At 40.6% G+C, this 13,768-nt stretch overlaps 1 protein-coding gene across 3 annotated transcripts in view; it reads right to left on the bottom strand.

The window, feature by feature from the left end:
- arhgef10la (Rho guanine nucleotide exchange factor (GEF) 10-like a) overlaps positions 1 to 13,768 on the bottom strand; it is a 129,985-nt gene that overhangs the window by 25,043 nt on the left and 91,174 nt on the right. For all 3 annotated transcript variants that reach the window (XM_028576213.1, XM_028576215.1, XM_028576214.1), the window contains one exon: positions 4,269 to 4,355. In XM_028576213.1, the coding sequence (XP_028432014.1) occupies positions 4,269 to 4,355 (87 nt within the window). The remainder of the gene's footprint in view (positions 1 to 4,268; positions 4,356 to 13,768) is intronic.

Here is a 13,768-nt window from a genome sequence, read left to right as displayed (position 1 = left end):
CCGAATGAATCACATCGTGTGAATGTGACATGAGCTAAATATAGTCTTTAGCTTTTCTCCTCCACGCTCACCCTTATTTGCATGCAATCATTTGTTTGATTTGTATCAGCGTGCAGAATCTGGACAGGAGCGATCCTGTGGGCTCTTGAGAATGAGCCAGAACAAATAATGGTCTGTTGCATAGGGTGAAAAAAAGATAGGGAGGACTTATCTTGCAGCGAGGAGCCCAAAAAATACATGGTTAAGTCACTCTGTGTAAGCAGAGCCGGAGGCAAGGCCCCCCTCCCCCTCACCAAAGTCTCCTCCACAATCTATACATTCACCTGTCCATCTGTACCTCTCCCTCTCTCTCTCTCTCTATGCCTGCCTGATATCCAGTACAAATACTGTTTCCTTACTAAGTCATCACTACTTATTTAGAAAAATAGATATCTGGAGTCGTGCCCTGAACAGATTTCTGCTCTCAGCTCGAGAGAGAAAAAAAAAAAAAAAAAAAAACTTTCCCAAACAGTAAATGCTCTGCCAGCATTAATTACATTGCTCTGGACGCAGTGAGAGGAAGCGTGGGAGAATAGTCATGATGGCACTCTCTGCTCAGTTGTATTGGCCACATTAAGAAGCAAAAATCATGGGTCACCAGATTGTTGATGTACTCTGAAACCGATGTATTTCAAGTTCCCCATCACTGACACTTGCTACCAATTCTAGCGTAGAAGAAGAGAAAAACAACGGCCGAGTTAATGAAGACTTTATCTGAAAATGAGAAGTAGGGTGTTTGGAAAAGTGGGACAAGGAAGGTGAAGGCAAGCAGGGAAAGACAGGGGTATCAGGCTGATTAGACACAATGTCATTAATCTGATCAAAGAACACAGAAATTCCCATAGCCCATCTCACTTTAACCTGATTAGTGTCATCCCTTATTTGACAAGCCTGCCAGAGCGGTAGAACCAACTGGGGGCGGGAACGCTCACCCACTTATTATTCTTGCTGGATCGGCAAGCTTGCACTATTATTTTTTAGCGGATACCATTTTGTTTGCCGTGGTTACATGTTCATGCTGCTTGAAGGTTTAGATGTGCAGGTACTTGCCCTGTTTGTGAGGCTAGTTTCCAGAACTTCAGAGTGAGCAAGAATGTCCTGATAAGATTTGATGTCCATTCATGATGAAAACATTGTGTGCTGAAAATGTTGGACAGTGGACTCTTAAAGCGCAACTCTCACCAAAATGCAACCTAGGGTCTTTTTGTGAATATAACCGAGTCAAACTTTCATTTAAAAGCATAATAAGGACGGAAATGCCACTTTTAAGATTTACCGTATTCTTGTTTTCGGTCAAATGGCCTTTTGAACGGGGGTGCTAGGGGCACTACTATGATAGCATCAAAATAGCTATTTTTAAAACACTAAGAAGGCTCGACACAACATGAAACTTTGCTCGAAGTATCACCAGGGGCTCTACACATGAACTCCAGCATTGAGAACATTGTTTGTGTACACAGAGTTTACTAAAAAGAAAGGTTTTGAACAACTCACGTTAGCATCTTGCCAGTCAAAAAGTGTCGATCTCCGAATGCGAATGAACGGACTCCACAGGAGGAAATGTCATTCTTTTATGAGGCTCCTTTTTCAACTACAAGGTCAATACGAGAATACGGTAAATCTTAAAAGTGGCGTTTCCGTCCTAATTATGCTTTTAAACGAAAGTTTGACTCGGGTACATTCAAAAAAAGACCCTAGGTTGCATTTTGGCGAGAGTTACGCTTTAAGTAAAAAGACCTCCTAGCCGGATTTAATTTCAGACTTCCTCACAGATAGCAGTCACCACAAAGGAGCCACTGTACTTGGGACTCTACAGTTTCCAATTATTGAAATGCAATAAGTGTACTATTCATTCATATGAAATGTGACTGCCTCCAAATACAAAAATGCCATTATAACTCAATCAAGAGGTGCATTTTCATTGTTTACTGAGCAATGCTCCATCTCAGTTAAACCACAAACATGTCATACGCCTTTTGATAGATTCAGATACAAACTATTTCTTCTTTTTAAGGGAACATTACTTACTTAAGAAAAGACTAATGGCATGGGGAGCTTGGACTCAAATTGGGCATGTCATTAAAATGTGGACTTTAAATTTGATGTTGAAATTGAAAACTTTCAACCATCAGTTGGTCACACACATTACATAATTGGTTATTAGGCCTTTTCATTTAAGGGACTTTGTCCGTGCTATGTGTAAAACACTAACGCAGCTTTGAAAGGAAAATGTTCATGCCATTTGAATAGTCAGCATTCAGAGACCTAAAAAACGCAAACTTGCAATTTATTGAGCAGACTTATGACTTTAATCAAAGGTCCAATGTGTAGGAATTTCTATAATAATATATCGCAATCAACTCTCTCGCACCACGCAGATTCAAAGTACGTATTACAGCTACGGTAGCCTACACACTTCAAAAAGCCGCTCTCTTGCTCTGGGCGAAGAAGAAGACTCCTATTCCTGAAATTTGGATTTTGAATTAGTGTGGTCCTCCATGTTTCTTTCTTCAAACTTGCCGGGGCCGCTAAGCTGCGATACCCATTAGCAGCATTAGCAGCACCTGTGAGTTTATCATGTGACAGTGAAAACGCGAATGGTGGAGCAGTATGTCCTGTATGTCCCTTACCGGCTAACATATTTCAAGATGGCGCATGAATATGGAGCTACCCCAGTTCATGCGAATGCAAATGTAAAATTTCAAGCCAAAAGGAATTGATGGTGGTGGTAAATATTCATGAAAAAGGACAAGTTGGTGAACGGGCAACAGCAGATTTTGATGATGAACAACTAAACACGTTGCACTGTCAGACTTGACACTTGACTTGGTCTTGACTTAATAACGTTCAACTCTTTGATGCTGTATGCGTTGCAACTATGTTTAAAAAATGAATGAACATTATCACTACAGATAACTAGGGATGCACCATTCCAATACGGATATCGGATATCTGGCTGATACGGACTCAAATAGCTAGCTCGAGTAAAGTGACAATGGGGTCGATCTATTAAATTAAATTGTATACTATATACAATATATAGTGGAATTCCTGTTTAACTTTTTGACCAATGTGCTGCTTTATTTGAAAGGTTTACAGTCAAGTTGTAATTCCTGTTCATTTTGAAGATTCTTTTTACCAAGTTGCGGTGCATGATTTATTATTTTAATAATAAATTACAATTGAGTTAATGTATATCTATGTATGCATTTGGTGCATTTTGACATTTAACAAAGTTAGGAAAGCAATGTTTAAGTCAAGCCTGATGTTGCCTAACACATGAAAGAATGATCCCAAGTGACTGGGATTTATTAAATAAACACTGGTATCGCATCGATACTGGTATTGGCAGTTACCCAAAGCCCAGGTATTGATTTCAGGGCTAAAAAAGTCAGATCTGTGAATCCCTACAGATTACTGCAGAAGCATCGTCTAGTGGTTTATTTTGCATGAACACAAGCGGTTGTGATGGAACTGAAAACTTGCAATGCAACATTTCAGTCAAGCCATCACTCACCAGTGTAGCACCCAGCACTCAGCTACCTTTGTCCCTCCATATGGTGTGGGGAGGACAGGGTGAGGAGCATTTTAGTCATCTGGAATAGTATGTGCTCTAAGGTTAAAGGTCAGAGTGGCCTGTGCTCCTTTAAACACTAGTATTACAGTGTTCTAAATGCTAGTTCCACTATCTCCCTTTTCCCCATCTGAGTGAGCATCCAGTCCACTTTAGAACAGCACAAAAGCAAACGTCTGAGCCGTAGTCTGTGTCATGGAGGACCTACCCTGGATTTAGTTACCTTTTAGGTCGAAAGAGGATTACCTGATAAACTGCCATCTTTCTCCAAAAAGGAGGAGGAACAAAAATTGAAACTTAAAGATTAATAGCAGATACTCAGCATCATTTTTTTCCCCCTGAATTCCCCTTTTTCTGGATCCAGCTAAATCCCCACAAGTCCGAGGATTGTGATGTGAACACTCTGTAGCAGTTACCTACCACAAGCCTTTATACTGTACTGTATTAATTCAGTTTCTCTGTGACATTTTACAGAGAAAAAAATGGTGCATATCCCATTCTTTCCCTTGAGATAAATTGTTTCATTCGGTTTTTTAATGAATGAAAGGAGACTGTAGAAAGGGCGTTTAAATGGTGTCTGTCTGGTGTGGTGTGTGTGTGTGTTTGTGTGTCTGGTGTGTGGTGTGTGTGTTTGTGAGAGAGAAACATTACTTACCCAGAAGTAGCCTTGAGGTAAGGAGGTGCTCGCTGCAGAGAAGCCCAACAATGCACAGTGAACACGATTGTGGAGGGCAGCTTCAAGCTACAAGAGACAAAATGAATATTGATTTAATATGTATCATGGCTCAATACTGCAACCGCAGTTTTTAGTTCTTTTGATGTAGTCTTAAAAAAAATAAAATAAATAAAGTGTCTAAACTCAGCCATCTACAATAACTTTGTCATTTTAAAATCAGGGTTGATGGCTTTCCACTCACATTATAAGTATATATACTATACTATATAGTAAATGTATAAAAAGCTGTTTTGAAGCAGTGGCTGCTCGCGCGTCACATCTTTGTGAACCTCTTCCTTGCATGTTCACCTTTATTTTCACAGAATATCTTAAATAACTGTGGACTCTTCTTAAGCTTGTATCTCATTTGCTGCGAATGTGAACAATCTGTGTCTTAAATAGCAACTGTATGTGTCGAAAACTAAAAGAAAAAACAATGATATGAACAAACAAAGAGACTTAGCCCTCAATGTCCATATTAGTATATAACCTGCTGGTGTTCAATATTAGATTGCTTTCTACTAGAAATGCTAAGATCAAAAGACCAACACAAGTTTGATATTTCAGTTAGTACCGCATTGGAGGCAAACATTAGGATTTTGGCCTAGTTTTAGCTTTCTCTACAGAATTCTTATTTTTATACCATTAGATTTGATTTTATGCCTAGTTTTGGTACTTTTAGTTTTACTTCTTTTAGAAACCAAACTGTTCGCTCACAAAGGTCCAGAGCCAAGGCAGTTTTCAGACTAGTTATTACCAATTAAAAATCTTACTAAATGGGAAAATAAATCCATATTCCTTTAACATATAGCAGATTTGTTTGCCTGGAACGGAGTGATGACGGCTGTCATTTGCAGTGTGAAGCCTGTGGCTGATGCATCAAACCCCACTGTGGTAAAAGCTGCTCTTCCCACCAGCGATCCGTCTGGTAGGAAATGATTATTATTTTGGTGTATGACCGCTAAGGCTGGGCCATGTGAAAGACAAAGCGGCTAATTGTGTGTTGTTGGGGTGGTGGGGTGGGGTTGGTGGGTTTGAAACGAAGGAGGGAGGGAAGAGAGGGTCAGCGATGAGCACCGCATGTCTTTAACTGTCGTCCTCCGCGGCGGCAAGCATCAATCACATGTAATTTATCGCCTCTCCTGGCCAGGACCCTCCCCTTTTTCTCTCTTGTTGTGTGTGTTTGTAAACACTGAACTAAACAACAAATGAATAGTGGCCAGATCATTGCTCTCCCCATCTACACGGCAAGGCTATTCCTCCCTCCCCCCCCAACGTGTCTGTCTCCATCTATTTAAATTCACTACGCAGATGCATGGCTTGTCCTCTCTATCAATCTCTCAGTCCCACTTTCCCATTTCTCATTCCCATATTTCACTCTTTTTATATGCCTGCTCTTTTTTCTCTGTCTGTTGTCTTTGTTTCTCCCTCTCCCCCTTCTGCTAGCCCACCGTCAAGGGTAGTGAAATGTTTTTTTGATAGGTAATTAAGCGACAGCCTTAATAGTGTCCATATGGAAGCCCTGTGGTTAAAAGAAAGAGAGAGCGGCGAATTGAGAGTGGCGGGGGACCAGAGGGACTGGAGCACTACAACGGATGCTGCTGGTAGTTCGATGGCGGGTGGATTTTATCAGTCACCTGAGACTGGCAAGCATTGTAGGCCAATCTTCTCAGACCTAGATTGCTTTATATGTTAGCACTCTCTAGAGACAGTCTGGCAATAATAGTGGGATCTATCCTCTCTATCAGAACAGTCCCATCACAAATTCACAAGGTATTCAAAGGCAGGAATATGCATTGAAAGAGCTGATGTGTAAATTAAGAGGCTTGTTTCTTAATAACATATCCACCATTTGAAGAAAAAATGGATGCCTACTCTTGTAAAATGACTAAATGAAGAGGATCTCATTTTGGAATATTGCACTAATTAGCTATTTGCTAATGGCAGCCCTATTATTCTTCACAATGTTAAACAGCACGGCTTTGCGTATAGGACAGTTATTAAAATACACACAATCAGGAAATAATTAGCATGAAACATATTTTCTATACATTTCATTTGGAATGATACATTCCGACTGTTCGCAAAGCAACATTTTGTATCACTGGGCTTGAGGATACTGAGGCAAAGAGAGATTGTGTTCCCAATAAAGTGCAGACAGTGACTATGATCAATACAGTAAACCGCTGGTCCACTTATTGAACTCCTTTAAACCGCCGATGGAAGGAGTCGGGTTGAACCAAACAACAAAGGCTGTGCGGATAATTTCAACCCGTGAATGTGCAAATTAATTTCACAAAGGAAATGTGCTCTTCAGCAATGGCCATCTCAGTGGCGATCCGACTGCTAATAAGGTATTACTGAGGCACCATTTAAAAATCAATGCGATCCAAGCTTTCTCCAAGTCAATTGCCTGTCTTGTTTATAGCACTCTGTGCATGTGTATGTGCGTGTGTGTGTGCGTGCGTGTGTGTGCGTAGGTGTGAACTTGAGAAGCTGAAGCTATTCCCAGGTGTGGAGGCAGGAGCAGAGGAAGGTGAGCCTGTAAGCCGGATGAGGGAGGTTTGATGGAGGACTGTGGGGAGCGTGGGTAGGAAAAGGGAGGAAACGGACAGGTGAGCTAATTAAAGCGAGATTTGTTAATGTGATGAGAGGGCGGCCTCCCAGCTGCTGGTTACCAATGACCCAATGGTCGACAGAGAGTCCGCCCCACCCATTACCCCAAGAGGGCGCCAGCCCATATGCTGTTTCCTGGTGGCAATGGTTAGCAGAGGAGCATCCATTGCTTTCCTGGAAGATAAATGTAAAAATGTGTGTAATTACAACCATTCCGGCAGGATAGAATGGATGGGACCATTTATTGTGGCTGTCTTTTGTCTACTGTGAACATCTTTTGCCTAGCTACACACACCCACAGCTTTTGGCTCTGTATGTCAACAAATGTGGTTTTTACTAGTGGTCTAATATGACAGCGTGGGGTTTTAATGATTCATGCTTCTGGCTGTCAGTCTGTCAGAGCGGTGTCCCCTTGGTAAGAGCGACTTCCCCCAAATCCAATTAATGTTGTTTTACTTCCCAAGGCTACTCAGGTGCACTGATTTATTTTCCTTACAGCAATATTCCTCTGTAAGCACTGTGAAATCTGCTTCCAAATATGTGGGGGATTTACCAACATCACATTTGTGACAACTGCTATCCAAAAATGCTCCATATCCACCAGAGGCCCATAATGTTATCAATGACAAGACACACTGCAGCCAGCATTGCATTGTTTGGCCTGCACCATGCTTATGTAATGGATTCTCTTTATTAAAAAGAATTCTCTATAGTCACTTATGAAAAACTGCATTAAGTGAAACTCCTGAGCACACAGTTCTGCGCTGTACAAAAGAAAAAAAATTAGTTTGCAAATACTATATATTGCACTGTGTAGCCTGCTGTAAATCAAGTAACAAATATTATCTTGATAAACGTCATGCGTACAGAGAACTGGGGACTGCATATTAGACCCAGGGGGGAAAAAATATGGCTGTTTTTTTTTTTTTTTTTTTCTAATTCCATAGTCACAGTGCCTTCCCCCAATTCCACATACCAACAATCTTTTACACGCACTAACAAGCACTAATAGAAAACTTCCACTGTTTATTAACTGGTAATTGACTGGTACTGGCGCTCCCTCTCCACTGCCATAGGCTACAGGCTGGCCGGTCGCAGAGTGAATTGCCAGTCAACTTGAAATTACTTACATCCAGGGCAGTGCTGCAGGTAATGCACACTAAACAAGCTACTAACATGAGATATTCTGCAAAGTTGCTGCTCTGGTTATCAAGAAGGTACACCCTGATGGAAAGTGGCATTTCTTCATTGATTTATTCATAATATATAAAATGACGGCAGGTTTGTTAACCATGCTTCATCTCAATTTGACCTTTTATGTCAAAATATGTTGTGTAACTCTAACAAGTATGTCTGCTATGGATGCTAAACATCTATCCCACACTAAAACTTGTTTTGCAGCTGGCCCTAATTTAGTAACCGATTTCTGACCTTACACCAAAATTCCTTTCAAACGGCTAATATACAGTACAACCATACTGTGCATTTGGACAATACTCTAACACACAGAAGGAAGAAAGTAAGACCCTAGATAGTCCTAGATATTCTGACTGAAGTGGTCAGCAAGCAAAAAATGACAGTTATACTGTTAATAAAAAGTAGGGCTTCAGCTATTGATTCTTTTTGTAATCGATTAATCTAGCACTTTATCGATCGATTAATCGGATAATTTTTTTTTTGCGTTTTTTAACAACCCAAACTAGGGAAAAAAGCAACATTTTCGGAAAAAAAGCAACATTTGTATTGCCTACATTGCTTACAATATCTCTCAAAAAACTAAACATATTAAGTGCATTTAAGTGCCATATTACATTGTTTTTAAAGAATGTTTGTTTTCAAATTATATCAACCTCAAACTAAGGCATGCATTAAACATACACAAACATTACATTAAGTTGTGCAACTTAACTTTCAGAACTACAAGTTTCAACCTGACTGATCTGTATATACAGTAGGCCTATATGTAAATATTAGTTATACTCAACCTATTTTAATTTTTATATTTGATTATAATGCCACACAGCTCTATTATATACAGCTATTAGGCCGTTGATCAGCTGTTTCTCCGTAGAGAGAGAGAGAGAGAGAGAGAGAGAGAGAGAGAGAGAGAGAGAGAGAGAGAGAGAGAGAGAGCGAGAGATGCGCAACAATCAGCTGTTTTTCCGAAGGGATAGTCAACGCGTCAGCTCTTTAGATCAGATCGTGGTCACCAGTACGTATTTTCTTGTCTTTGATTTTGGTAGTTGTTGTGTTTGGTGTAGTTTCATCGTCCATATGACTCTGTGATGTACTTTTGTCGGTCCGCTTCGTGGAATGGATGATTAAGTTAGACTCAATGTTTTCTGTTGAGATGCTAAAGCACTGACGTTGTGCTATTATCGTGGTAAGCTAACTCCATTTTGCAGTAGACACACTGTACAGAGTTTTCGTTTTAATTACGTTTGAACTGATTCCAAACTTTGGACACTTTGTGTCGTTTTCTCCAGCCTGTCTCTTCTCTTAGCCCCTCGCTATTTACACTCTGGCATGTGTCGCCAGTGGTCGCCAGCAGCAGACCGAGCCGCGTCTGTGCGACAGTAATAATGCTCCGTGCGGAAACACCGTCCGTCAGCGATACAACATTGGTAACATTGATTTAACGAAGCTTCGAGGCAAGTCATTTTGCATCGAGGATTTTTTGTAATCAAATTATTCGAGGTATTCGAGGAATCGTTTCAGCCCTAATAAAAAGTAATAAAGAATGGGGAGAATGTTGCCCAAAAACAATCAGTGCAACTGGGGGAAAAAAAAATCTAAAGATCTGTGGAAAAACTGAAAAACAGGTGAAAACACTAAAATGTTTAGCAATGAGGATGGCTGAGCCAAATTACCAGGGTCACAAAGTCAATACATCAAAAAGCTAAGTACCATAGACATTAGACCTTAATTGCAGACTAAACATGACACACATACATATTTGCTCTCCTACTTCAACGATTTATTTTTGCCTGACAGCAGATCGCAAAATGGTCCTAGTAAAAATGACAAGGTAAATTGACAGTAGCTAAAATCTCACCTTTATCCAATCGAAAAGGTTGGGAACCACTGATCGACTGTATTGTAAGTAATACATTAGGATTTGGGACACTTGAATCATCATTATTTCACTGACAGGTGTAATGTTGCATAAAGGCAGTTTCTGAAATCCATCAAAGACAAAGCATTTCATTGCGGGGAGTCATGTGGGATACAATGGCTATTTGACTTTTTCTTTTTCTACCTACAACCTACACAGTGTTTGTTTTTACCCTAAAGTAGTATGGACATTTTGTTTATCTGTGCCACTGACATATTCATACATTTTGAAGTAACTAGCTAGTTTCGACCAATTATTTGCCTTTTTTTTTTGTTGCTAAAAAGGAGAGAAAAATAGATCCCATGGAACATCATCATGATGTATACACCTAGTTGCCAGTTTATTAGGTACACCTAGCTCAAAGCAAAACTAATGCAATCTAATACAGCACTTCTGCAATAAGTCCTGTGATTTACAGTAGCGCCGGTTATTTTCATTGTTGGTTATTCTCTCAATTATTTTCTCGATTAATCTATTAGTTTTTTGGTCTATTAAATGTCAGAAAATGGTAAAAAAAAAAAAAAAAAAAAAAAAAGCCCAAGGTGACGTCCTCAAATGTCTTGTTTTGTCCACAACACAAATATATGAGGTGTAGCGTCATTGACGAAAAAATAAACCAGAAAATATTTACATTTAAGAAGCTGAAATCAGATTTTTTTTTTTTACTTTTTTTTTTTTTTTATAAAAAATGACTTAAACCAATTAATCTATTATCAAAATAGTTGGCAGTTAATTTAATAGTTGACAACTAATCGATTCATCGTTGCAGCTCTATTTTAGAAAAGGTATTAATTCAACTGTTTGGGAGGCAGCAGTTTGTGTTGCTGTTGAATTGTATTGTGTTATACTGACAGGTACTGACTATTATTTTGGCCACCCCATTTATATCAATGATGGTAGGATAAATAACACAAACGCCTCTCAGTATAATGCAATACTGTACAACAGCACCACAAATTGCATTCTCCAAAAACTGAGCGTATACAGTAAACATTGTGCAGTATGCCACTGTACATAAGCCCTTACACACACACACACACACACACACACACACACACACACACACACACACACACACACACACGTTTGTGGACACACTATCTCATGACACAACCATACGGGGACAGCAAAACATTGTTTGCCCATTATCTGTTTTTCAATACATCACACTCTCATAATGAACTTAATACAAAAGGACAACAGGATCAAAGTTGGAAATGGCTTTTCATGTTATGATTTCATGAGCTCGCTGTCACCCCGCGATTTAAATTCCACTAGCATCTACAAGTCGAGATCAAAGGGCCAACCACCTGCTGTGGTTGCAGGCCCACGGTACGTTTAGAATATTCAAAGTCATTTGAAGACAATAAGATTAAACCATGTGCGCGAGAGGGCTGAGTAGACAGTCTGATTTTTAACTCCTGATAGGCCCTGTATCACGTCCTTTAGAGGTGGTTAGGACTTGCGGCAAAAACCATATGGCTATCAGCTTATTATTAAAACCCGGCTCAGGACATTTCCCTCAATTTAATAATCACTGTCTGTACAGTAACGATTACCTGTCTCCCCTGGCTATGCCACAGATCATATCAGCAATAAGTGGAATGAAGTTGGAGAGTGGCTTTGCATATCGCTGCTCAGAGCCACAGCCTGACATTGGTAGGACATCACAAACTCATATTCATGACTCGACTGAGATTTTCCTCCTCGTGTCCTTCACCGCTTCTAGCTGAACGATTGCAACACGGCCAACAAATGTGATGCAAATTCGCTGTGTCGCTATGCCCCCTCTTCTCACACACACACACAGACGCACACACAGACGCACACACACACACACACACACACACACACACACACACACACACACACACACACACACACACACACACACACACACACACCGCTGACTCCTGCGGCCATGGCAGTTCCAACGCTGGATGAAAGCCGTGTACTGCCCCTGCATTAATGGGTTCAAAAGAGGACTACGGGCCAAAACTTCTCTGTGTAGTCAATCACTTCCTCCATCTTCCCTTCCCCTTTGCCAGAGACAGGAAACATCAGCACAGGGCCCAGACAAGCTTCGGATGAGTGATCTTTACCAACCTCAAAGACAGAAACTGACACAACGGTTTGTCAACATGGAGTACTAGATGAAACCCTGGGCACAATAGTGGACAAGGCTTTCTATAATCCTTAATATCAGATGGCAGGAAACGCAGAACAAAGGGAGCTCTGGTGCCAGCTCACTCCAAGCCATGTGGTGGTTACAGCTACTTTTGCCAAGGAAGCTCTGCACATCAAGGAGCACCTTCCCGGATTTGAATCTGCCCCTTACAATCCTTGGATCCTAATTCTGTGGTGGCCTGCTTGGCATGGCATGAGACAAACAAAAAGCACAACTGTTTCACGAATACTAATCAGATTGTTCAAGCACCACACTTTAGGCCCATCGTTTCAAGCCCGTATTTTAAGATTTTAAAACAAATCAACAATCTTTTCTTTAGCCATGATTTAACAGTCTTGTATGGATCAACTAGCCCGGTATCGCAGACTAATTTGCAAATTAGTATTATTCTTTTGATTTCAAAGGGGCGATATCAACAGCGCAGACCAAAATGCCCCTGGACGCAATTGAATCAGCATGTTTTAATGAACCATTCGTTCAAAAAGCTACGAAAAGTTAAGCGCTGTAATTCGTAAGCATCCCGGTGTTCGCTTCCCAGGGAAAACAAAAGCCTTTCACCCAGGAAATGCGTGTTCCTAGGGAGTGTCTCAATCCAAACCACGATCTTTTTTCCTAAACTAAACTAGTCATTTTGGTGCCTAAACTTAACTTTCGCCGCTGCATAACGCTCACATTTTGTGTCCTAAACTTAACCGTAATGTCCGCTGAATCGACCAGCAGCTTACGGTGCTCTGTAGTAAACTATTTTCGGGTAACTGAACCACCAAACACAGCTGATACGACGGAGCACCATGCAGAGCACTGTGGCGGCATTACAGAGCTCTGTAGCAGCAAGAATATGGATTCATATTTGCTCAGCACTGCCTAGTTTGACAGTTTGATTTGAGTTATGTGAGCCTAGGGTGTTGCACTGGATGAACCTATAGGACGGTGCCGCTCCTTTGTCAAACATCTCCTCAAACACGCCCCATATTAAATAAACGGAGGGGAGCCAGACGTATCTGCCAGAGCAAATGAAACATGAGCTCGCAGATCTGTCCGGTTTCGAGGCTACGGATCATCAATTTCATGTCAGAACTGAAAAAGCAAAGATCAAATAAACTCATTAGTTTAAACATACAGCAATTAAACTGAGTGAAAACACTTCCTAATCACATAGAAGTTCACATTTGCGCCTACTTTAAAAGAGAGCAGAAGGTAAAGACAACCTGTCCTCAAATCTTTCAACACTGGCCAACAACAATAAATTAAGCAGCATTCAGAGTGGTAAGGTTAGTTGTCCATGTCTTGAAAGTGTGTAGCAGGAAGACTAATTAGCAGAGCACTGCAACAGACAGGATTGGTTTGGCACAATAGGAAATCAAAAAGGAAAGAGGGCTTTCTTCCCTTTTCCCATTGAATTGATGCAGTTTTTGCCTATCGTCCTCTCCACATTGATGTATAATCACGGAGGAAGAATGTGACTGAATTAGCACATTTAGCAGATCTGCAGGATTTCCCTTCTGGGTGCATAATTTGTTC

Source organism: Perca flavescens, chromosome 4 (genome assembly GCF_004354835.1).
Source record: "Perca flavescens isolate YP-PL-M2 chromosome 4, PFLA_1.0, whole genome shotgun sequence".
NCBI classification, from domain to species: domain Eukaryota; kingdom Metazoa; phylum Chordata; class Actinopteri; order Perciformes; family Percidae; genus Perca; species Perca flavescens.
This window is presented reverse-complemented; position numbering and strand designations above follow the sequence as displayed.